The sequence below is a fragment of the Callithrix jacchus genome, chromosome X (genome assembly GCF_049354715.1).
Source record: "Callithrix jacchus isolate 240 chromosome X, calJac240_pri, whole genome shotgun sequence".
Taxonomy (NCBI): domain Eukaryota; kingdom Metazoa; phylum Chordata; class Mammalia; order Primates; family Cebidae; genus Callithrix; species Callithrix jacchus.
In genome coordinates, this window is record NC_133524.1 from 7,284,442 (window position 1) to 7,311,012 (window position 26,571).

At 40.6% G+C, this 26,571-nt stretch overlaps 1 protein-coding gene across 4 annotated transcripts in view; it reads left to right on the forward strand.

Moving 5' to 3' along the window:
- STS (steroid sulfatase) overlaps nt 1–26,571 on the forward strand; it is a 247,148-nt gene that overhangs the window by 97,188 nt on the left and 123,389 nt on the right. For all 4 annotated transcript variants that reach the window (XM_035289539.3, XM_054251450.2, XM_078362824.1 and 1 more), the window contains 5 exons: nt 4,662–4,802; nt 8,626–8,747; nt 8,851–8,973; nt 10,521–10,944; nt 25,845–25,981. In XM_035289539.3, the coding sequence (XP_035145430.3) occupies nt 4,666–4,802; nt 8,626–8,747; nt 8,851–8,973; nt 10,521–10,944; nt 25,845–25,981 (943 nt within the window). In that variant the 5' untranslated portion in view covers nt 4,662–4,665. The remainder of the gene's footprint in view (nt 1–4,661; nt 4,803–8,625; nt 8,748–8,850; nt 8,974–10,520; nt 10,945–25,844; nt 25,982–26,571) is intronic.

Below are 26,571 nucleotides of genomic sequence, written 5' to 3' on the forward strand. Positions count from 1 at the left end.
GGTGGGCAGCAGCTATGAGGTCCTTTAGATAGGACCTGTTTCTATCAGCAGGAATAGGAGGCATCACTATAGAGCCCTGGAAAATGATAGGCATTATTCAGTAGCCAAGGGAACTGCTGGGAGGAATTTGAAAAGCACTGAAGTCTCCACCATGTGGAATGCTGAAAAGCCCTAGAAATACTGGGTTCCAGGGATAATCTGAGAGAGAAGAGCCATAAGGAGTCCTGGGTGCTAGTCTAGAAACCACAGCTTGCTATGAGTATGACTAGGGTAATTCATTGAATCTCTCTGGCTCTTTGTTTTCCCTTCTGCAAGTAAGAGACTTGGGATACATGATTTGCATGGTCTTCTCTAACTGATATTGTATTACCTGATTATTATCTGAATGTTGTTATATGATCTCAAGCCAGGCTTTACATTTATGCCAGGTTTTAGTGTATAAAGTCTGTATTCTTTAATTAATTAATTAATTAGAGAGCGTCTCTAATTAACCTTGGTTAACTCTTAACCAAATCAGAGTATAGTGACACCATCAGAGCTCACTGCAGTCTCGAACTCCTGGGCTCAAGCAATTCTCCTGTCTCAGCCTCCTGAGTAGCCAGAACTACAGATGTGCACACAATGCCCAGATATTTTTAAATTTTTTTTTGTAGAGATAGGAACTTACATATTTCCCAGGCTGGTCTCAAATTCCTGCATTCCATCAGTCCTCCCTCCTTGGCCTCATAAAGCACTGGGAATATAGGTGTGAGCCACCATGACCAGCCAGTCTCTCTGGGTCTTTGTTTCCCTATCTGAAAATAAGAGAATTGAGATGTTTGATTCACAAGACCTTTTTAAACTGAAATTATATTATCTGAATGTTGTGATATGCTCTCAAGCCAGGCTTTAAATTCATGCCAGGTTTTGGCTATGTAAAGCCAATAGTCTTAAACCATCCTTTACAAAAAAAAAAAAAAAAGAAATAGGCAGTTTCTCATTTCTTTCCAAGCATAAATATTAGCTTAAGCATTAAGATAGACAAGGTCTTTGGCACGAGGGCATTGTATAACTGGATTATTTCATGCAGTCTTACATGAGAAATTCAGTAAGAAGTTACATTTCATCAGCTTTATCTGTATTTAGCATTTAAGCAGATTAAACAAAAGTGGGGACCTTTAGACTAAATGACAAAAATGGTTTCACATAATAATAGCAGGGTGCTTTCTACATTCATGATCTCTGTTTGAGCATGTTAAATTCAAGATACCAGATGGATATCTGTATGGAGACCTTAATTCACGCTTGGATGTAGTCTCTCTGGACATAAAACTTAGGTGTTTCTAAGCATTCATTCAGTATTTAATCTCACCAAGACAACGTGTGTCTTTCATAAAGGTAGGGAGGAGATCAGGAAAGCAGAAAGTGTCTTGAGGCTCACAACATTTAAAGTACAGACTGGACAATGGACACTCAGAAGTGGCGCCAGGCCAGTAAATATATTTAGTCATTGTTTGATTGTTTCTTTGACTATTTTGCATGAAGTTAGCCTAACGTTTGTTTAAATAATTAAATTGATGGTCATATAACTGCACATGCAAATGTGTGTGTCTATCTTCTCTTTAAAAATTGGAAGCTGCTATAGGGGTGACATTATTTAGGAGGGGTGCAAGCTCTCGGCTGGCAAAGCCCCCTCCCCATATTGATGGCTAAACCCAGGCCATTTCCCATCTCCTATCCAGCCTCTATAATTATGTGGGGTTGTGATCCTGATTCTGAGGTTCATGAATGAGGAAAAACAAGCAAATAGAGACTCTGCAGAAAGAGGAACACAACAGGAAACTCAAGGAGGGTGTTCAAAGAGGAGTGCATTCCTCAGTAAGGGAACAGCTCACTCTGACCAGTGTTGCTGTAAGGCCAGGGAAGAGGTTCTGCCACACCTTGTGCACTGGCCTTCATGCCCACTTTCCTCAGTGACTCTAGGGGAGCTGTTCACATGCAGCAAGGCTGGTGTGAGTGCAAGAGCAGATGCCGAGTGAGGTCAAGCCCAATGCCAGTTCACACGCTGAAGGACCATCAGTGTTCCAGATATACAGCAATGAGAGTCAGGTGTCAGGATAGAACAGATAGGTAAACTAAAAGCCCAGACTCCACCACTACATATGCATGTAAGACATCTGCACTGTACCCACTAAATCTATAAACATTTTTTAAAATTAAAAGTAAATAAAAGTAGGCAGAGCATGGTGGTTCGTGCCTATAATTCCAGTGCTTTGAGAGGCCAAGGCAGGAGGATCACTTGAGCCCAAGAGCTTGAGACCAGCCTGGGCAACATAGCAATATCCTATCTCCTCAATAAAAATTGAAAAAAAAAAAAAGAATTAGCCAGGCCAGGTGGTGCTCAACATCCTCCCAACTACTCAGGAGCCTGATGTGTGAGGATCATTTGAGCCCAAAAGTTCAAGACTAGCTTGGACAACATAGTAAGACCCTCATCTTTAAAAAGTAATAATAATAAAATATTACCCAGGCATGGCACTGTGCACCTGTAATTCTAGCTGCTCAGTAGGCTGAGATGGGAGAATCATTTGAGCCCAGGAGTCGGAGGCTACAGTGAGTTATAATCACACCACTGCACTCCAACCTGAGCAACAGAGCCAGAGCCCTATCTCAATTTTTTAAAATAAAAATAAAATTACTTAATGGAACAAAAAAATTGTTCAATTTCTTTCACTTTACAGTTAAGAAAGCTGAGATTTGGAGAACTGATATGATTAACACCTATTCCCAACCTCCAACCTAAAGTAAAAGTCATAAAATTTCTCCCCGGGCCAATGAGAAAAATAAAGTATAAAAATTTCTCCCTGGGCAGATGAGAAACAGAAAGAGAAAGTAATGAGTTCTGTCTCCTGATATCAGAGTCAGAGCCACAGGGACTTGGCTCTGGAAGTATTTGAGAGTAAGAACCTGGCTCAGGGCTATGAACCAGGGGCTGGGAGAGGTGTTGCCTACCACTGCTCATGGGAAGTCTAGAAGGACATTGATATTGAGTAAGTAAGACCTGGGGCTACCACACTGCACACTTACCTGCCACCTTCCAGGAAACCAAGCCAGGCTTCTCTCTGCTGGGAAACCTGTTGCGCAACCTCCTCATATTTGCTGCCAACATAAGCTCTGGTTCTAAATGGAGAACCCGCTACAGGGTGGGGCTACAAAACCGCAGGAGTGAGAAGAGAGGCAAATAGCAAAATGAAATAGCAAGCCCACGTCCTCCTCAACAAGAGGGGGTCTAACTCAAAGGAAGACAGGCTGGTGGAACACATACACAGACCTCCATACAAGAAAGGCATCGTGTATGTGTTCAAGCCACCATTCTCCCCAAAGATGCCTTCACCTGTTACTCTCACAAGGAATGAAATGCAATGAGTTGAAAGCATGTTGGGATGGCAGACATGGACAATGGATAAATTCTCTTCCCTCTGTATTCTGACACAAAGAGATGCCCCAGGCCGTTGGCCCTGTGCACTTTGAATTTCGAAAGGTTTCTATGTTTCACTTAAAAAGCTACTAAACTGGAGCAGGCACTATGGTTCAGGCCTGTAATCTTAGCACTTTGTCAGGCTGAGGCAGGAGGATGTTTGAGCCCGGAAGTTAAGAGACCAGCCTGGGCAACATAGCAAGGCCATATCTCTACAAAAAATACAAAAATTAGCTGGGTGTGATGGCACATGCCTATAGTCCCAGGTACTTGGGTGGTTGAGGCAGGAGGATCACTTGAGTCCAGGACTTCAAGGTTACAGTGAGCTAAGATCATACCACCTTACCCCAGCCTGGACAACAGAGCAAAACCTTATCTCAAATATAAAAATAGCTACTAAACCAAAGCTCATCATTAATTTTAGAAAGGATAAAACATTGAAAATGGGAACTTCACAAAGCACCTGTGTTTCTAACACTCAAAGAGAGAAGGTTTCGCTTATGACAGAGCTCACTTTCAATAAAGAGATCACGGGAAGTGATTATGTTATTATTTTTCTAAAGAGCACCTCTGTTTTGGTCAAGGGAGAAAGGAGAGGCCATAACTAATCATTGAGAAGGAAATGTGTGTGTATTAATTTGTTCTCATGCTGCTGATAAAGACATACCTGAAACTGGGCAATTTCCAAAAGAAAGAGATTTAATGGAATTAACATTTCTACTTGGTTGGGAGCCCTCACAATTATGGCAGAAAGCAAGGAGGATCAAGTCACGTCTTACATGGATGGCATCAGGCAAAGAGAGCTTGTACGGGGAAACTCCTTCTTATACAACCATCAGATCTCATGAGACTTATTCACTATCACGAGAACAGCATGGGAAAGACCTGCACCCATGATTCAGTTACCTCCCACCAGGTCCTTCCCACAACCTGTGGGAATTCAGGATGAGATTTGGGTAGGGATATAGCCAAACCACATCGACGTGGCTTGGACACAAGCACCTGGGAAAGAGAGGATAACATTCTTTGTCTAGGAACCTCTTAGACAAGTGTCTTTCAAGCACATATTGTATGGCAAAGGCAAGTTTTAAGAATGGCTGCTCCAGAAATGTGCAAGGAGGGATGGGGGTCTGAAAGGAGGAGGGTCACAGCCAACCATGAGTCAGCACCCTTCAATTCCTTTTTGTGTCCTTTTCCTTTACAGGAAGATGAAGATCCCTTTCCTCCTACTGTTCTTTCTGTGGGAAGCTGAGAGCCATGCAGCATCAAGGCCGAACATCATCCTGGTGATGGCTGACGACCTTGGCATTGGAGATCCTGGGTGCTATGGAAACAAGACTCTCAGGTTGGTAATGCAGCTCCTCAGTAAACGCATTGCTGCGTTCATAGGCAACAGTCTTCAGGAGGTTATTGTTCATCTGCAGAGCACAGAACATATAGAAACGTCCAAAACCCTCCAAACCATGGCTGGCTTCATGTAGATACACTGAGATGTGTATCTGTCATGGACGTACGTGTGAGTTTATCTGTTTGACTATGAACAGTGAGCTAGATAAGCTCAGGGAGATCACTAAGAAGGTGTGCAACACAGTTCTACTTTATTGACGACTGTGATGCTGCTTTGCACACATTCACATCTCCATCCCATTTGTTCACCTTTTGGCATCTGGCTTTATTCTGGTTGGTTATGGGTCTGTACTACTCTGTCCTGGCCCATCAGTGACTTTTTCTCATTCTCACTCATGCCCAACTCTCCCTCTTCTAGACCAGGCCATACTCTGTCATCTGCTATGCAGGCTGTCTTAGTCTGTAAAGGCTGCTATGACAAAATGCCATAGGCTGGGTGGCTTATAAACAATAGAAAAGTATTGCTCACAGTTCTGAAGGCTGGAAGTCCAATATCAAGGCATAGCTGATTCAGTTTCTGGTGAGGACCTGCTTCCTGGTTCACAGACAGCACCTTCTCACTGTGTGTTCACATGGTGGAAGGGATGAGGGAGCTCTCTGGGGTCCCTTTTATAAGGTCATAAATCCCGTTTACAGGGCTTCATCCTTATGACCTCATCACCTCCCAAAGGCCCCACCTCCTAACAAATCCCATTGAGAGTGAACATTTCAGCATCTGAATTTTGGAGGGACACAAACATTGAGACTGTAGCTGACAATCATGAGGAGAGAGGTCACATTTTAGGACCTCATAACTTGCCAGTAATTATCAAAACAGTAGCAACAACACCATCGAACTAGACTCGAGGTCATTCGACCCTTGGATCTGAACATCCTCCCAGAAGATGGTGTTTTGTTTCTAAGCCCTTTGCATAAAATCAACTTAATGTGAGACCTATTTTAAGGGCCCTTTAGTTTAAAAAGTAAAGTAAGCCCTTGTGGAGTAGAATACTAACATTGGAATTTTACTTTCTCTTCCTAAAAATGTAGAAATGATGACATAAAAACAGTTCTATGGAGAGCTTTATCACATGAAAGATCAGTACAAACTAAATGAAAGGAGAGGATGAGGAAAGAGATTATTTGCTTCTACCCGAACTTTTTTTTTTTTTTTTTTTTTTTTTTTGAGAAGGAATCTCACTCTGTCACCCAGGCTAGAGTACAGTGGCACAATGTCAGCTCACTGCAACCTTTGCCTCCTGGGTTCAAGTGATTCTCCTGCTTCAGCCTTGTGACTAGCTGGGGCTACAGCTATGTGCCACCATGCCTGGCTAATTTTTTGTATTTTTAGTAGAGACGGGGTTTCACTATGTTGGCCAGGCTGGTCTCAAACTCCTGACCTTGTGATCCACCCACCTCAGCCTCCCAAAGTGCTGGGATTACAGGCATAAGTCACCGTGCCAGCCCAGAACATTCTTGTAGGATATGTGAATACTAAATACCTGAAGCCAGGAGTGGACCCATTGCCAAGTGCCATGGGATGTTGATTTTTTTTTATACCATTCTCTTACTTCTCATCTTCTTTTCAACATGAGAAATCTTAGAAAGCATATTTCATCATTACATATCAGACCAAACAAAAATTAAATAAATTATTATATTAAGGAAAATCTTGTCCATAAGACATAGCCAAATGTGCTTCACTTTCAACCTGAAACTTTGCATCAAATGTTGCTTTTTATTTTTTTAAGGGTATATTGACCTACATTGCTTAAATTTTTAAAAAGCAGGTGCAAGGATAAGATCTGCAATTTTAAGAGATCACTTATATAGAGATATTATTTTACTTTTATCAGCATCATAATTTTATTCGGCTTTTTCATTTTGTCTATTTCTTTAATATTATGTATTCCTAAAGTATGTTGAGATAATAGATAACTGTTACTACCAAGATGTCTTAATTAAAAAGTTAAAATCAAGCCTTTAAGGTTAAATCTTTACCAATTATCAAAAGAAAAATTGTCTATAAAGCCCCATGGATGAATTCCTGGCAATATCTACCCTAGATCTGCCTTGGTCTCTATATTAGAGTCCCATTATTTTCGAATTATGTTTCTCATTTTTATATTTTGTAATATCACACCCCAAAATAATTACATTATTTCAAAGGCCAATATAGATACTAGGAGGTTTAATTCAAATGCAAAGAATTTGCATCTCACACTTTAAGCAAAAAGCAAAGTAGAAATATTGGTAATTAAACATGTTCACTAAGTTAATAAATGGCCACTAGTTTGACATTACAGATGCAATGAAATTATTTCCCCCTTCAAGCTATGCATCATTGCAGCACTGCTCTTTGAGGGCATTGGTCTAGGGAAGCCATGGGACCAATGAAGAAGATGTATACTCCCACCCTACAGGCAGCCATCTTGAAAGGGAGTACAATTAGCCATGTGATTGCTTTACAGTGAGGAAGCTGCTGGGATGATGGAGTATGGACTACTGTCCTAAATATAGGTCAGTCCCCTTGTATCAACAAGGAAGGGCATTGGAGGCCCATGAGAATTCCATCTGTACCTGGAACTGAAGGGTGGCAGATGATGAGCCAGGAAGGGAAGAAGGGACCTGAATTCCTGGTGGAGGACATGGTATATAACTTGTGGGGTACAGTTTGGTATGGTCCAAAAACTAAAAATTATTAATTCCAAAATGACTTCCCAAAATGATCAGCCAATCCATTCATGGAGAAAAGGCATCAGGGTAGCTTATCTTGCAAAAGGTAGCACTCTACAAGTGAGCTCATAAATAAGTATTTATGAAGCATAAAAAACATAAGCCAACAAAGTGTATGTGGGAGTTGCAGCATCTAATTTCTTCACTGTAGTGTTTGTGCCTTTTCCCTGGAGCATATTTACCTATTTGTTGATGTTCACTGGTTGAGTCATATGCAGTCTGATTATTCCCTGTCCCTGGGGGCATACAGAAATTAGTCAGGGGCTTATTAAAGGTGGTTGTGGGATTCCCTTTGGCTGTAATTGGGAAGCAGGGAGTCAGACTGACCCTGGAAATTTCTCTTCTGGTGACATAGAGGTAATTTGGGACATGTGAATGGGAAAAGAGTAAAGCCTCATCCTCACCTACCCCTTACCTTTCCTCCCTGCATTATCACATTTTGAAGACTTGGTTTCTCTCTTCTAACTCAGGGATGGTGGGACCAGGAACTCAGATCCCTCTGTAGCATGAATGGACCTTCTGGGGATGTCCCGCCTGCATCGTTCACACATCTCCATGGTTTTGTTGTAGTTTGAGTCCTGTATCACTTTTCCCCCCTCTCATCTCACCTCTCTGTCCTACATAACCCCAGACGTGTCCTTGCTCATTGAGAAGTTTCCCACTATAAAGAGCCACAGACACAGTTTCATTTTGAAAATTATCACAGGGCTGGGTGGCTCATGCCTGTAATCCCAGCACTTTGGGAGGCCGAGGTGGGCAGATTACTTGAGGTCAGGGGTTTGAGACCAGCCTGGCCAACATGGTGGCACCCTGTCTCTACCAGATACTACAAAAATTAGCCAGGCATGGTGGCCTGTGCCTGTAGTCCCAACTACTCACAAGGCTGAGATAGGAAAATCACTTGAACGTGGGAGGTGGAGGTTACAGTGAGCCAAGATCACGCCACTATACTCCAGCCTGGGTGACAGAGTGAGATCCTGTCTCAAAAATAAATAAACAAACAACAAATGAAAATGATCACAAATGCTATGATTATTTTGTTCTAGGACTCCCAATATCGACCGGTTGGCCAGTGAGGGAGTGAAACTCACTCAGCACCTGGCAGCATCACCCCTATGCACACCAAGCAGGGCAGCCTTCATGACTGGCCGGTACCCTGTCCGATCAGGTAACCTCTTATCTGCATCGCAGGGGCTGTGGTCTCGTTTGGGACAGCCTCCCACCTCCAGGTATCTCCTGGTTCCTAAGGGTTGATTTTTTTTCTGGTTCAGGAATGGCATCTCAGTCCCTCCCTGGAGTTTTCCTCTTCACGGCCTCTTCAGGAGGACTTCCCACCAATGAGATTACCTTTGCCAAGCTTCTGAAGGATCAAAGTTATTCAACAGCACTGATAGGTATGGGCATCTGAGGAATGACAGGGAGGACTTGGACATATTTAGCAAAAGAGTGGGAGAGGGCATCATGACAATTATCTTAGGAATGGCATTGCTGGTACACTTTGCACTACTTTAAATGGGAGCAAAATGATGTCATTTGTAGGTTAAAACACAGTGAGCCTATCTGACTACTCGAATGCATTAGGGGTGTGTTTGTGTGTTTGTGTGTGTGTGTGTGTGCAGATAAATAGATACTTAGATTATACCTAATGATAGATGAATGAATGGGTGAATGGATGAATGGATAGATAGAAAGCATTGATGAATGGATAGATACATAATAGGTAGAGAAATAGGTAGATAGACAGATGATAGATGCAGAGAGAGACAAAGGTGAGATAGATTGGATGGATGAAATAGATGATAGCTAACTAGATAGATAAATAGAAAAATGAGATAGTTACATAGATATATACATAGATAGAAAAATTAGATAGATAGATAGATAGACAGACATGGATAAATAGATGCAGGGAGAGAGACAAAGATGACACAGACAGTATGGATGGATGGATAGATTGATAGATAGATAATGAGATAATTGGATGAAATAGATGATAGATGCAACAGATGAAAAATTCACAGAACATATACATAGAACATACAAAACAATACACACCATGCTATTGATAAAGATTTTCATTTTACTTTCCAATACTAAAATTATGTCAGAATTTGTCTTGCTGGACACACCCACTTGATTTTACTCTGTAGATAGGATTAATGCCTTCTTGTTTGCACAAAGAGCTTGAATCTAAGCAGGTCATAAAATGAATCCTAACAAATCTCAGAAGAGCAAAATGACCCTTCTCGTTCTTCCAACATCTTGTTAAAAAAACTATCATCTTTTCTTTTGTGAGGCACTCATTAATTTAGTGATCTAATTAACATTTTATAAGAAATTTCAGAGGTGCTTAAAATAATTGCTGAGTTACGAGTGTGATTTCCTCATGCCTCAGGCGTAGGTTCTGAAGTAAGGATTCATTTCCACTTTTAACATTCAAGGAACAAAATTAAGTTGCTTCTAAAACTTTAATTTTAAGGGTATGTCTCAGAAAAGCATCTGACAAGAAAAAAGAAAAAAAAACTTGTATTTTTCTGTAGAGTGTTGTTTCCTGCCTATTAAATATGTTAGGTAGTTTTCTTTTTGGAGTTTTATCTGGTTGGGTTTTTGTGTTTTTGTTTTGTTTTGTTGGAATCACTAAAGTAGTTCTTATTTTTTGGTAGAGTGAGTAGAGGAGTTTTATCTGGTTTGGTTTTTTCTTTATTTTTCTTTTTTGTTTTGTTGGAATCACAAAATTAGTTCTTATTGTCTGGTAGAGTGAGTAGGTAATAACTTAGTGTTTGTGGGAAAGAAAAAAAGTGAAAAACTCTAGGGTCCTGTGAGCGGGATGGCTAGCTTCATAAAATAGAAAGAGCTATCTTTTCAGTGTGTGGGAACAGAAGCTTGTGTTGGAATCAGGGGGTTTATTGGGACTGAAGTGATCTTCCATTTGTCTTCTCAGGGAAATGGCACCTTGGGATGAGCTGTCATAGCAAGACTGACTTCTGTCACCACCCTTTACATCATGGCTTCAGCTATTTTTATGGAATCTCCTTGACCAATCTGAGAGACTGCAAGCCCGGAGAGGGCAGTGTCTTTACCTGGGGCTTCAGGAAGGTGGTATTCATCCCTCTGCAGATCATCGGGATTACCCTCCTTACCCTCGCTGCACTCAGTTGTCTGGGGCTGCTCCGCGTGCCTCTAGGCGTTTTTTTCAGCCTTCTCTTCCTGGCAGCTCTGATCCTGACCCTTTTCCTGGGCTTCCTTCATTACTTCCGACCCTTGAACTGCTTCATGATGAGGAACTACGAGATCACCCAGCAACCCATGTCCTATGACAATCTCACCCAGAGGCTAACGGCAGAGGCGGCCCAGTTCATACAGCGGTAGGTATTACCTTGTCTTCTGATGCTGCCTGTTGAAAAACATTCTGGGTTATTTCTCATGGAGATGGAAGAACCAGCAGGGTTATTATTTCTTCACATTTCTTCAGCCAGAGCTCGACATAGCGCATGTTTAGTGGCCTTAGAAAGATTGCAATGCAGTGTGCTCTCCTTAGAGTCTCTTTGCCAACATTTTCCACATCTTGGGGTAGAAAGGCCACAGCAAAATTATGTCTGCTGATGACAAAGGAGGTGTCAGATATCACACTGGTCTTTTTTTTTTTTTTTTTTTTTTTTAAAGATGGAGTCTCACTGTGTCACCCAGGCTGGAGTGCAAGTGTCACGATCTCAGCTCACTTGCAACCTGTGGCTCCCAGGTTGAAGCAATTCTTCTGCCTCTGCCTCCTGAGTAGCTGGGATTACAGGCACCCGCCACCATGCCTGGCTATTTTTTTTTTCTATTTTTAGTAGAGACAGGGTTTCACCAACTTGGCCAGGCTGCTTGGAACTCCTGACCTCAGGTTATCAACTTGCCTCAGCCTCCCAAAGTGCTGAGATTACAGGTGTGAGCCACCACGCCTGGCCCTGATGGTCTTTAATCTGCAAATGTGACCATCAAGAGAGGCAAGATAATGGTTTATGTTTAATTTAGAGGTTGTCCTTGTGATATAAACGATGTGCAAAGATTCAAAATATTTTGGGCCAATCTCTGAGCAAACAAAACAAAAAAAAAACCTCTGTAAGTGAATGACGTCTTTTGGGTCTGTCGGGTACCATTGAGTTCGTAGTTTTGGGGATTGTAGTCTGTAAATGAAATAACCACCACCTGAATTATATAGATAGGTTTAATATATACTTATATTATAATACATAATATGGAGAGTATAAATAGATATAATTAAGTAGATATTATTTAGAGGCTGTATCAAGAATATTTGCTATTCAAAAAAAGGAAATAAAAGTATTTTGTTCCACTTATAACCGTGGAGGACAGGACTTTAAAGGGAAATGAAAATCAGACTTTTCATCTGAAGATCAGACCTTTGGTCTTTGCGGTTAGTTAAACTCTATGGAAGATTTAAAAGAGAGTTTGGGGGGTGATTTAAAGATTATAAAGGAGAGAGAGGAAACAGGTAATATTGGTTTGTCATCCAATTAATTGCATGACACAAAATTGTAAAGTTAATCTCTGGATTAAACAATGAATGACAATGAAAAGGAAGTTATTATGATGAAGGGAAAGTATATTAGGGATTTAATTTAAAAAACAAGTAAATATACTCAGCCTAAGAAGAAAATACATAGTTAAGGTATGTGGAAACTACACAAGTTAGGACTGGTCATATCCTCATGTGGAAGATGTTGTATTCCACTGTCCGTATCTTGTGTGCATGGAGTTTGTGCTTTACTGGAGGTTGGGAGTGGGCAGTGGTTCTCCTCACTTCTTCTTCAGTTATGAAGCAGCATAGGAGCAACCCATTCACCTGGAGGTACAACAGTGTCCTGGTACCCACAACGTCATTGATTATGCAATAGATAAATCATAGGGTGTGTTTTAGTATACCTCTTTGGGATTACATAAGTGTTTCCTCAACTATAACAGAAACCCACATATGGTTTGGGTGTCTGAACAGACTCTGAAGTGACTTACACAAAAATCGCAATTGATAGTATTACTTCCTCCCTCTAAAAATGAGACAAAAGTAGAATGATTAGTTCTTACAGTTCACATCACCTATCAGTTTCAATAGATTTTATTAATTAAAATTATTTTTTAACTGTGAAATATATAAACTGGTCATTGGTCATTATAACTATTCTCAGTTTTAGCCTCAGGGACTTGACTCTGGAGAGTGCTTTATGTACTAGCCACCCAACTGCTGAGAGAGCACCACACCATGTAAGTTTTTATTTTGGTTAGCATCCCATGTCTGTGGCTAGTTTCTGTGTTTGTCAGTGAAGACTGACAAAATCTCAGTGTATTAACACTTGAAAGTTTGTTTCTTGGCCATGCAAAATCTCTTGCTGGTTGGGTGATTCTCTAGGGAAGCTTTGCTCCATGAGGAGACTCAGGGATCCAGGTTGCTAATATCTTCTGGCTCTGTCATCTCAATAGATGGCCTTCCCAATAGCATCCACAGGAGAAAAGAGTTGAAGGGTCACCTGGAGGCTTTTCCTTACTTCACTGTGGAAGGGATGCTTATCACTTCCACCCAGGGGTCAGCATGTAGGACAGGCTCTACGTCTACATCTCCACCCTGACTTGACATGGTGCTGGGAGGCAGTCTCCGCATATGTTCAGGAAGAAGAAAATGAAACTGGCCTTACTGAACACATAGCAGTGATTTTCCCACTGCAAACAGTGATTTTCAAATTTGCTTTAAAGCTGAGGAATACTTCAGATGAAATTTTATGAGAAGCTAAGTATGTCAGAGGCATAAAAGTTGCCGTACTTGGGTTAACCTGGAACAGAGGACTGTATTTGGAAACTGCTGACATTTAAAAAAGCCCCATGGAAAGCTCATGAACAGCTGGAGAGAAAGGGCAGACTCTGCAACAAAAGAATGAAAGAACATGTGAGCAAACATCTACTTAGTGCAGACTCTAGGCAAATTAATATTTAACAGGCATTTGTAAGTACAAAAGGTAGGCACACAAGGATAAAAATCAACACGAGCCTTGGAATTTTAAAAAAGAATTATTTGATATTACAGCTACGTGAGTAGAGGTTGAAGGAATTTGCACAAATTTATAGATAAGTATAAACTAAAGGGACTAATTTGTTATAAAATTTGGATTGCAGACATGCTCTACATAATGACATTTTGGTCAACAATGGACCGCATATATGACAGTGGTCCCATGAGGTTATAATGGAGCTGCCCTATACAGGTGTATGTTTGTATCTTTTTTTTTTTTGAGACTGAGTATCACTCTATTGCCCAGGCTGGAGTGCAGTGGCATGATCTCAGCTCACTGCAATCTCCACCTCCCGGGTTCAAGCAATTCTCCTGCCTCAGCCTCCCAGGTAGCTTGGATTACAGGTGCCCACCACCATGCCCAGCTAATTTTTGTATTTTTAGTAGAGGCAGGGTTTCACCATGTTGGCCAGGCTGGTCTCGAACTCCTCACCTCAAATGACCCACCTGACTCGGCCTCCTGAAGTGCTGGGATTACAGGTGTGAGCCATTGCACCTGGCTACATTGGTATCTTTTCTACTGTGTTTTTCCTGTACCTTTTTTATGTGTACATATGTCTAGATATACAAATACTTGCCATTGCATTGCAGTTGCCTACAGTACTCAGTATAGTCACAAGCTGTGCAGGGTTGTAGCCTAGCAGTAATAGGCTCTACCATATAGCCTGGGTGTGTAGTAGGCTGCAGAATCTAGGCTTGTGTAAGTGTACTCTATGATGTTTGCACAATGGTGAAATTGCTTAATGATACATTTCTCAGAACATATCCCTGTCACTATATCATGCATGTCTGTACTTGACGCATTGATGTGAAGTATACTGTTCATTGGTATTTTAATATTTTCATCAGAGAAAAGTAAACTAAAAAAATATAGTTTGGTGTTGTATGTGTATGTGTATGTATATATATGTGTGTAAAGTAAATACATATGTGTGTATGTGTTTGTGTATATATGTATGTATGTGTGTATGTTTACTTTACACACATATACATTTAATTTACAGAGATATATTATTGAAATTGATTTCCAAGGGAAGCTATAGGAGATATACATGTACAGCAGCAGCAAGTATTAATGCAAAGAATAAATAATTTTCTGTCTGGGGATGGATCATAGCCACTAAAAGTCCTTTAAGCAACTATTTATATGTCTGTCAGAATTCAGGTAAGATGTGGGCTATTTGTCATGATTTTCACAGGTTTGGGCTGACAGGCACATGCTGTCCTGGGTAAACATTGGGGTCTGGATAACCATAGCTTCATCATGTCATGCCCATGCTGACAGCTTGTCTTACCCAGGTACCAGAGAATGCAGAAACTTATCAGATTCTGCTCGCAGCAAAATGGTATGGGTGAAGGATGTTATGCAATTCCTAAAAGGTAGAAAGACTTCAAGCTGTCAGTCACACTCCTGAACATTTATTTCAAGTATTATTTGCATAGATATACTGCAGAGTTATCAGATCCTGTGGTCAGCCCACATAGCCAGATGCAGGCATTGTTCAAGCATCATGTCTCCTGGGCATGATGCTTAGTTCAGAAGTATGCACTGTAGGGTGGCCTTTGCTAGCCTAGTGGATGGTGGGATATAATATAGGATCATTATGACTTCCTGCAGGTAGACAAAAAAGGGAAAAGGGAGAGAGTCCAGGACTACAGGGGTAGACAGGTAATATCTCAGACTTTGCATAAGGAAAACCCCAGAGGTGCTTCTTACAGCTGAAGATGGCCAAGATGAACTCTAGGGACTGTCATGAAGTAGTTCTGAAGTGAGACTTTGCACCTCAAGACATTCTAAACTGGGTTTTTCATGGGACATGCTAAGAAACACTGGGTTTCGTATGCGTGTATGAGCTTTGGCTACTATGCAGAAACACTGCAATTATTTGTTACCTAGATTTTTCTAGAGGGTGATGCCAATAGGTGGTCTCATGTAAAAGCTTTGGAAGTTTATAAGATACATCATCCAGTTATATCATCATCTAGTAAGATGTACACAGATATGTGATTGAAACAAAAGATTACTGAAATGACTTTTCTCTTACTAGAGTGATTGCTTCTTATATTTTCTACCCCATTTTATTTACTTATTTATTTATTTATTTATTTATTTATTTTGAAACGGAGTTCCGCTCTTGTTACCCAGGCTGGAGTGCAATGGCGCTATCTCGGCTCACCGCAACCTCCACCTCCTGGGTTCAGGCAATTCTCCTGCCTCAGCCTCCTGAGTAGCTGGGATTACAGGCATGTACCACCATGCCCAGCTAATTTTTTTGTATTTTTAGTAGAGACGGGGTTTCACCATGTTGACCAGGATGGTCTCAATCTCTTGACCTCGTGATCACCTGCCTCAGCCTCCCAAAGTGCTGAGATTACAGGCGTGAGCCACCGCACCCTGCCTGATTCTGCTTTTTTTTTTTTTTTAAATAATCTGGTTGTGGAACTAAGTTAATTTCATGATGTATCAATGGGTCACAGTGTGCATGATTGACCACACTCTTACTTAGTGTGCTAGCTTTACTGTGTTTGATAAACAGAAGGATAGCCATTCCAAGATGGAGCAGCACTCTGTGAAGTATGTCGGGCCAGTTTATTTAGGGCAAAAAACAACAGTGTGCTGTTTCTCAAATTTATTGGGAAAGCTGGGCATTCCTATATCAGTCTTCATCTACCACTAGTCTCTCAAAACCAGACAGAGTGGAGATTAATACAGTGTCCATCATACAATGGATAGTCAGAAATGACACTTGGCTTCCAGGGTGAATCACCCTGTATGACATGTATTTTGGCAGAAATTATTTGATCTATTAGGTATATAATATTCATATGATTACAAGGCATTTTAATGGGTTCCTCAGTATATAATTTTTGGAGGGGACCAAAACAAATTTGATGATCATGAGGATTTTGAAGCCTGACAAGTTTATCCTGATTATCTCTAATTATTATTAGAGATCTGAGATTTTTCTTTCAGAACTAGAGATTTAAGATGTTCTAGTAGCACCACAGTTGGAGGTGATGGTTATTGAATTATAACAAAAGGGCTTTTTTCTTCTAAATAGGTGATTCTATTAAAGATGGCTATTGTCCACACTGGAGCACTCACTGCATGGTTAGTATTAGTAAAGATGCTAGCATTTTGTACACTGTGATGTTATTCACCAAAAGCTTCTTACATAGATTATCCGAAGATACAAAGATTTAAAGCATATAGTTAAAATTATCTTTGGGTAGAGCTATCCACCTATGTTAGATTAGTTCTCTGATTTCCTGAATATGATACCCAAGAGTCCTGAGAGAATGGCCTTAATATGCCACCAAAGAATCCTAACAGTGGTGTTACCACCATGTTCATAAAACATTCCCTCAATGTCTGAAGACACATTTACTGTGTTATTTCATTATTCAGAATATCCTAAGCAATTTAGCCAGGTCTTACCACCTTTGTGAGAAATAGAGTTAGAGTTATTCAGCAGCCAAAAAAGGAATACTCGATCAAAGCAATGGTAATGCTGGTGGAATTTACTCAAATAACTTTGAATTTAAAATTTTCTAGTTGCAAATGGTGCCTTGTTTAGACGTTTTAACATAATTGTTTTTTTTACATGGCTCCTTTTCAGTTCATCTGTCAAAGGTGGTGAGGAAAATGATTTAAAGCTCTTACTTCTAAAATGTACAGTCTTTCTGTACACTGTGTTGCTGATATGATTTATACTGAAAGGTTTGCTCCTGAAATGCTGGGTTGTGATATTAAGGTGTGAATGACAAGGAGGCATAAGGCAAAGATGCTTCATTGGTTTGTGATTCTTGCAAATGAGGTCTAGTTAGTCAAATCCAGTTTGTGGCCTGGGATTCCAAGCACATATTTTCAGGTTGAGGAGAGTGATGATTTGGAATATATAACCATCCACTCCACAATCCCTCACCCTAATTGACTCATTCAGGGATAAATTTATCTAGGGGACATGCTTCTATTATTAGAGAGCTGGATAATTAGCTCACCATATGTTATACGCTATATAGTAATTCAGGAGATGGGTCATCCTGAATATACTTTAATTAGACAGAAATCCTTGTTATTCTTGCATAGAGGAGTGTACCATAAATTTCTTAGGGATACCCAACTCTCCATATATGCCCTGCAGGGTCAGCCCGTTATCATGGCTTTGGATTTTGCCATCCCTCTCTTCATTGCAATGCAAAACAGATCCAACTTAAGTGCACAGCAGAAATGGTAAAATGTATGGGACATGTTCAAGTGTAATGGACACCATGGAGTGGTTGGCAATTATATGTCAGGTGCTGTGGATACACATTACTTTGTGCACCTTCCACACCCATTGCTTCCTTCACACAGCATAATGACCTCATAGGGTTGGTAAATAGATGTCTTATCATGGAGAAATTTTGAAGCTGAAATCCTTTGAATGAACAAAACCCCTCAGGTACTACAGAGTAGAGGCTAAATTTAAACAGAACTAACTCAACTTTCTGAATGTTGGAATGGTTCATAAACAGTTGGGGGAATCTTTTCTCTTTCATCTACTGTAATGCGGTAGACTTACTGAGTGAGGATTAGTCCGAGTGAGGATTAGTTGGAAGAAGATTAGGGCATTGTATGGGTGTCTTGATGCCTTTCTCCAGATAGAAGAGTCTAGGTCCAATGCTTAAGGAAGGAGAATGCATTTCTGTAATTCTTATAGATAAGTTCCAATGTTAGTAGTGTTATCATTGCTATGGTAATAAAGAAGTCCCTGAATGCTCTGAAAAGAAAAGAAAGGATATAGGATGATGGGTGAATGTAGTAAGTTAATTTTACTCACAGTTTTTTCTTTAGTTCAAGTCAAGGCTAATTTTTAAAAATGTGTCATGCTAATGGGTAGAATGAGATTCATGTTTTATGTCTTCAATAGAAAGAGGTGGATGTTGGTCACTCTGCTTTGTGAAAAACCAGATATGTTGACCTCCTTCTCTGAATTCATTGAAATAGTGCTTCACTGCTAGAAAAAACATTTAAGTTTAGATAAATCACTTTGTGTTTTACTCTGAAGATATACACATGCTCCCTTTGAACAGTAAATTTCCAAGAATGACAATGACTTTATATGCACCCATATAATCTGTATAGTTTATGTTATCCAGTTATGAGATTTATAGATTTATCTGGAATTTGCCATGAGTATAAGGTTCTCCAGGCTTCAGTTTCTTAAGTCGATTCAATATATTCAATATATTTATATATGTTTTGAGATTCTAGAATTAAAAGTTCAGTAAAAGCTAATAAGTTTTAGTCAACCTCAATGCACAGTGGCCCTTGCCTGTAATCCTAGCACTTTGGGAGGCCCAGGTGGGAGGATCACTTGAGCTTAGGAGCTCAAGACCAGCCTGGGCAATATAGCAAAACCCTGTGTCTACAATAAATAAATAAATATTAGCTGGGTATGGTGGTGCGTGCCTGTAGTCCCAGCTACCCAGGGGTCTGAGGTGAGAGGATTGCTTGATGCCAGGAGTTTGAGACCAGCCTGGGCAATATAGTGATACCCTGTCTCTACCAAAAGTAAGGAAATATTAGCTTGGCATGGTAGTACACACCTGTAGTCCTAGCTACTCAGGAAACTGAGGTGGGAGAATCTATTAAGCCTCAGAGTTGGAGGCTGCAGTGAGCTATGATTGCACCACTGCACTCCAGCCTGCATAACAGAGCAAGACCCTGTCTCTGGAAAAAATAAAATAAAAAAGGCAAGGGGCTTCTTTTTTGGATAAACCTCTGGTTTCAGGCTGAGCATATCGTAACAATACAGATACTGAGGGATGTTTGTCTTTTGCCGTAGCAGATCTAGTGGGTCCATGGCATTCCCAAGTGACTGAGACATAGATAAAGAATACTTAGATATATCCCTGGCAATGCCTCTCCAGCCTATATTTCTGTATCTCCAAATATCATACCTGAACAGCTCGAAAGCCTACATGTTTATGGAAAACATTCACAGATACTGTCATGCTATGTGAATCATTGGAAGCTACCTCTTTCTAGGAGCAAATTCTGACCCCTGCCAGGTTGAGATAAGTTCTCCTCTGAATTCATTTTCTGCAGTGCTGGGTAGTGGCACTCAAGACAGCTCAGACTAATTGTCAATGATCTTGTCTGAACTGTGGGTTGCTGATGGCAGGGTCCGGTCCAGCCTCCCTTTATATTTGTAGTGCCTGGTATCATGTGTCAGCAGAACATTTGCTTAATAACTGCAAAACTCATAGATGGAAGACATGAACAGCTGGATATATAAATCCACCTGCTGTACACAGAGGCGGTCACATGAACTTCAGCGGGGCAACTGTTGATACCACTATCTGATTTATGCCATACTCTAATTACTAGCAGCAGAAGGTATCCGAAAGGAATTCACAGACATCCCTATTTGCATTCCCATTATTTCCTATGCCCACTGCAGTTGGAACAATACACAATAATAAAGGTCAGACACTCAGATGAAGATTTATTATTCTGAAGACCACCAAAAATATACTTTATGGCAGACAGAAAAAAAATCCTTAGACATCTTCTTGCCTGGATTTTTAGCCTCTATAAAATGTAAATCTTTTGATTCTGAGATTGGAATGATTACATGTTGCTGGAAAGGTTCAGGGCTGCCTTCTGTATTTTTAACAAATGGAGTGCAGGCATGTAGCAGCTGAAAGTTCTATCTTTTTGCACAGTGTGCAAAGCAGTGGCAATAAATTTTCAAAAGAGTTGTTTACTGATGTACTCCAGCTAATAAAAAAGGAGTTAAGCTGTTACTGAGAAATCTTTCTCCTTCCAACTTGCTGATGTGTCATTCAGCTTTCAAGGTCGTAGAGAGGAAGGGATACCCAGATCTCCTTCCTGAGCCTGAGTGTGAAGCAAATGGCCTTTCTTGGTCTCTCAAAGGATATTACAAAGCAAGAATTCCTTCACCTGGGCACAGGCTGTCAGTTACACCCCAGGTGTGTGCAAGAAAGCAGATGATTTATGTCTGTCTAACCAACATTCCCATGCACCATTGATTTCACTTCTGTTCCTGAATGGTAAATGTTGGAACAGTGTTTTTGCAAGCCAAATACACTTTTCTCTGTTTTCTGGGTTTGTTTTTATATGTCAAACGTAATCAACTCTACTCAATGCACAGAGTATACATAAAGATGCTGATATCTCTGATATTGCCCCTATAGGCTGGGAAAACACTGCTTTATAGAGAGATGATAGATAACATGTTCCATAAATATGTGCATTTTGATAATAAACACATTAATTCCCTTCTGCCCTTTTAAGGAGGATTCCCTTGAATTCAAAGAGAAAGATCACATTCCATAGCTTTAATTGAACCCTGAACTCAGCTGTTCTTTCAGTCCTCATGAACCGGTTTTTATTTCAGGCTCTCTCATTTGCCCATTGTGTCATCTTTATCATTTATTTCTTTATTTCCGCCTCACATTTTAATATGCCTCAATTTTGTGATCCTGCCAATAATGCTGATGGATGTCTCCTTCTTTTTTATTTGTTAACTTTTGAACAAGAGAACTACCATCCAAAATTGGAGAATTCAAGTCAAAACTGGACTGGAGCCCAGTGCTGGGCATTTTAATCCACGCAATAACTCTTCATTCTCAGCAAATTCTGTCAGTCACATCCTGTATGACCATGTACGATGCTTGGGAGATTGACTTTTTAAGCTTTCTTATCTATTTTCCTTAACTTTAAATCTAAAAATAAATGGGAGAACAGATGAGAGTGAAATTGCAGTGAAATTGTTCTCATACATAATGTAACTCTCTATTTAGGAACACAAAGGCTGTGATTTCATGTTCGTTTTAAGGAATCTAAGTTGGTTTGGGGGAACACAATCTGCTTCTGGGGAAGGAGGTGCAATTTGTCCAGGTGTGAATAAGTTTCCCCATAATAAGCAGGATGGAAGCTTCACAGTCTTCCCTGTGTGGCCAAGTTCTCTAACATACTGTGACTCTGTCTCAGCTCCTCCAGGTTCCTCAAGGGCATCTTCTCTTAGAAGGAGCCGAACACATGGCTTGGTAGAGATGCTCATATGTAAGTCATCAGCTAGGATGACAGTTCCAGTACTTCCATCTGAGCAGCAGTCTGTCCTCTTTTCTTTCTGAGATGTAACAGTGAATGTTATAGAACAGGTCTAGTGGGCTCTCATTGCATGCCTTCTTATTCTAGTTCCTGTGAGAGGCGGGACAAGCCACTCAGGACTTTTTTTTTTAATTGCATTTTAGGTTTTGGGGTATATGTGAAGGACATGCAAGATTGTTGCATAGGTACACATGTGGCAGTGTGATTTTCTACCTTCCTCCCCTTCACCTATATCTGGCATTTCTCCCCATGCCATCTCTCCCCAACTCCCCACCCCGTCTGTCCCCCCCCATTTCCCCCCAAAAGACCCCAGTGTGTGATGCTCCCCTCCCTGTGTCCATGTGTTCTCATTGTTCAACACCCGCCTATGAGTGAGAACATATGGTGTTTGATTTTCTGTTCTTGTGTCAATTTGCTGAAAATGATGGTTTCCATATCCAAAGGATTATAAATCATTCTACTATAAGGACTTTTTTGTTTTTGTTTCTTTTACTTTCTTGGCAGTGAGATATTAACCACATTTCCTTGTTTTATATTCTTTAAAAAAAGTTGGGGAGGGGGAAATAGTTTGCTACCAAGTACTGCATTAATAAAACATGGTACTAATGATTACCAATAAGTTGTTAGATTTGATCTGCCTGTTTTCAGAGAACTGGAGATGCCTGGCTTAGCTCTTACCCAAAGTGTGCTGTTTTGTGCTAATTTTCTCTTTCAAAGGAGTAGGGGTTAATAAGGATTAGTAAGGATTGATCTTAAAAGGGAAGTGTTACAGCCATAGAAGTGAGCAGTTCACCCAGAAGAAACCATAGGGTAGGGAGGAGCCCAAGGTATATTAACATTAGCAAAATACAAATGCATTTAGAAAAGCATACATCCGTTTATTGTTTCCAGGCAAAATTAATGTTTGTGACACCCAATCCGAAATTTGGAATGTTTTGCTTATCATGAGAAGTTAAGGAAGCCAGAAACACATAGAAGAAAAATTAGTTACATATATATATATATATTGTCTTCTGAACTTTTACTGGCTGGTAAAGATGTGGACCATAGGAGATGAGCCCTTCAAAGTAAGAAGAGAGTTAGGAGAGAAGTTCTGCAGAGGAATCCCTGCTCTAGAGCAACTGTTACATAAACCACGTCCCTTCCAAGTAACAAGAGACTTAGGGAGAAGTCTAAACCATATGCAACACAAACCATTCACAGTGCAATTCACATTGCATTCACAAGGCCCTGCCATTCACTTGACTGCTGGGCGGGGCTGCCAATGCCGAGAAAGCAGATGCAATCTTTCATCCAGTAACAGAGATTTGCTGAATTTATGCTACCTGCCAATCACATTGCAGGTGTCAGGACCACCGTGACATGAATGACGTGTCCAGCCTGATGGTCTAGCAGAAGAAAAAAGCACATAAAAGTCTCCTGTGTTGTGGAACACATGCTTTATTAGCATTTGCTAATGCAATTGAATCTCCAGGCTGGATGCAGTGTCTCATACCTGTAATCCGAGCACTTTGGGAGGCCAAGGTGGAAGGATCACCTGAGGTCAGGAGATCAAGACCAGCCTGGCCAACATGGCAAAACCCTATCTTTACTAAAAAATTACAAAAATTAGCTGGGTGTGGTGGTGTGTACCTGTAATGCCAACTACTCCGGAGACTGAGACAGGAAAATCACTTGAACCCCAGAGGCCAGGCATGGCCTGGAGATTCAGTGGAAATGAAATGCCCCATGGTGCTCAGCCCTGATGGGGCTGCCTAGAAAAGGGGAACAGGTTCTCAGAAAAGGTGGCATTGGAGATGGCTTTGAATAATGACTGCTTGCCAGGGAGTGAAGGAAGTAAGTTTTAGGTCGAGAGATGATCATGGGCAGAGCATTGAGCTGTGAATGTGCAAGCTGTGTTTGGGACTGGTTACCATATTGGGGTAGAAGCTGGGCTGTGTAAGAGTATTGGCATCAATGTGAGGCTTTAGCAGGACTGTTCATGATTTTTGTTTGTTTGGTTTTTTTTTTTTGAGACAGAGTTTCGCTCTTGTTACCCAGGCTGGAGTGCAATGGCGCGATCTCGGCTCACCACAACCTCCGCCTCCTGGGTTCAGGCAATTCTCCTGCCTCAGCCTCCTGAGTAGCTGGGATTACAGGCACGCGCCACCGTGCCCAGCTAATTTTTTGTATTTTTATTAGAGACGGGATTTCACCATGTTGACCGGGATGGTCTTGATCTCTTGACCTCGTGATCCACCCACCTCGGCCTCCCAAAGTGCTGGGATTACAGGCTTGAGCTACCACACCAGGCTGACTGTTCATGTTTTGATGATAAATCTGAAGTATAGATATTTAAAGAACCCACCCAAGTTCACAGAAGTAGTTAAAGGAAGAGCTTGAATCAGGGTAAGAAGAAGACATTGGGGAGTGGGCAGTGAGGCAGGGGCTGTCATTAGGTGTGTCCCCTCTAAGCATTTCAGCTTCTTACACGAATCTCTCAAAGCTTCCTCCACCCCTGGGAAAAGTGGACACTTGTCCTGTGCCCTAATAGCCTTCCAAAAGGCCACTCACCCAGGATTCTTTTAGCAAGAAAGGAATTGCTAATTATTTCCCAGATAAGAGGTAAAGCTTGAGCCTACGATGTGAAACTGAGACACAGCGCTAAATGCATTTCTCAGAGGTCAACCTGATGTGAAGAAGCAGCCATGGGACTTACTGATCCCTATCAGCAGACTCAGTTGTGAAACCTCAGACCTTTGCACAGTAGCATCGCTCACAGCCCATTGTAGCAAGGGCCCCACATTTACAGTGACTTGTGGCATCTGTGCATTCTAATCAATTCAAATGAAGGACATTTAGGTGCCCTCTGAATTGAGGAATACATTTGCAATATAATTCCTCTCTCTTGATAGGTTTATGCCAATTGAAAGAATGTTCTATTTAACTTTGAAAATTTCAGTATTGACCATTGAGTGTTTATTCTGGGAGACTTTTTGTTTTATAGAAGAGGGTCGAATACAAAGTTGAGTCGGAGTTTAAACAGTGTTGATGAAAGGAGATGACAACTGACAGTACACAATGGAATACTGTTTACCTTTAAGAAGAAGGTAATGCTGTCATTTGTAACAACATGGATGAACTTGGAGGACATTCTGCTAAGTGCTACAAGCCAGACACAGAAAGACAAAATGCTGCAAGATCTCACTTCTATGTGGAATCTAAGAAGAAATTCGAACTCCTAGAAGCAGAGAGTAGAATGGCGGTTACCAGGGACTGGGGTTAGGGGAGTGGATGGGGAATGGGGAGATATTGGTCAAAGGATAAAAAATTTTAGTTAGACAGGAGGAATAGTTTGGGAATGTATTGCATTGCATGGTGACTATAGTAAATTACAATGTATTATATATTTCAAAATTACTGAGAGAGTAGATGTTCTCACTTCAAAGAAATGACAACTATATGAGAAAATGAATATTTTAATTAGCTTTAATCATTCCTCAAGATATACACATATTACATATATTATTGCCTTGTCCCCAACAAGTATATACAGGAAATATTTGTATATATCAATTTGTATATATCAAATGATACATATGTATATACAATATTTGTATATATATTTGTATAATTACTTGCATATATGAATTAAAAATTTTAAAAGATAGTCTTTTCTAATGCTCTGTGTGTGTATTAGTGTATAAATTTTTTTCTGAAAGAAAATAATGTTTTCAAGATGCTTGAATTCATATTAATCACCAGGTAGAGAAGGAAGAACAGAATTAAACAGCAACAAAGACAAATGCAGGCAATTTTCTATTAAATCTCTTCCTGAGTTGGGTCTTTGGGGATGTCTCAATAACGTAATTCTTCACTTCCTGATCCACAGAGGGTAACAATAAGTGACTTCATAGAGACACAATGGAAACTTACCTTTCTCTGAAAGAAGGTATCATATTAGGCAATTAATTTGTAGTATTTTGTAAATTTTCAAATAGCCTGCTGTAATAATAGGTGGATCCTAATCAGAAGGGTAGCAGACATACTTACATTGTCCATGGTCTTTCTTTTCCCTTTTTTTTTTTTTTTTTTTGCAGGAACACTGAGGCTCCATTCCTGCTTGTCTTGTCCTACCTCCATGTGCACACGGCACTGTTCTCCAGCAAGGAGTTTGCCAGCAAAAGTAAACACGGAGTCTATGGGGACGCTGTTGAGGAAATGGACTGGAGTGTGGGTATGTTTCTCCTCAGTGAGTGCTTAGAAAGCCACTAAGTCTTTGCCTCCTTGTGTCTTCTTTCCTATTTCCATCTATGTTACTGATGCCTTTAGAGACAGCAAATGTATGGGGTTTTTTGAAGGTAACAAAAAATGCATTGATCTTGAAAGATAAAGAGAATACAAAAAACACCTTTACCAGCCTGGGCAACACAGGGAGACCCTGTCTCTACAAACAACAAAAAATATTAACTGGGTGTGGTGGTGCATGCCTGTGGTCCCAGCTAATTGGGAGGCTGAAGTGGGAAGATGGTTTGAGCCCAGGAGGTTGAGGCTGCACTGAACTATGATTACAACACTGCACTCCAGCCTGGGTGACAGAGTGAGACCTTGTCTCTTAAAAAGTATATATATCTTTACCCTCTTGTGCATGTCTGCAGTTGCCGGTGGATACATTTCAGGGGAAGTCTAGTCTGTGGGCTGCAGATGGAAGAGATTAGTGGAGGAAAAGAGACAAAACTTTAGTCCTTATTATCCCTTATTCTATCAACAATGAAATAGGAACAATGCCTTGTCATTAGCAGTTAGATGTGTGATGGATTTTGGATC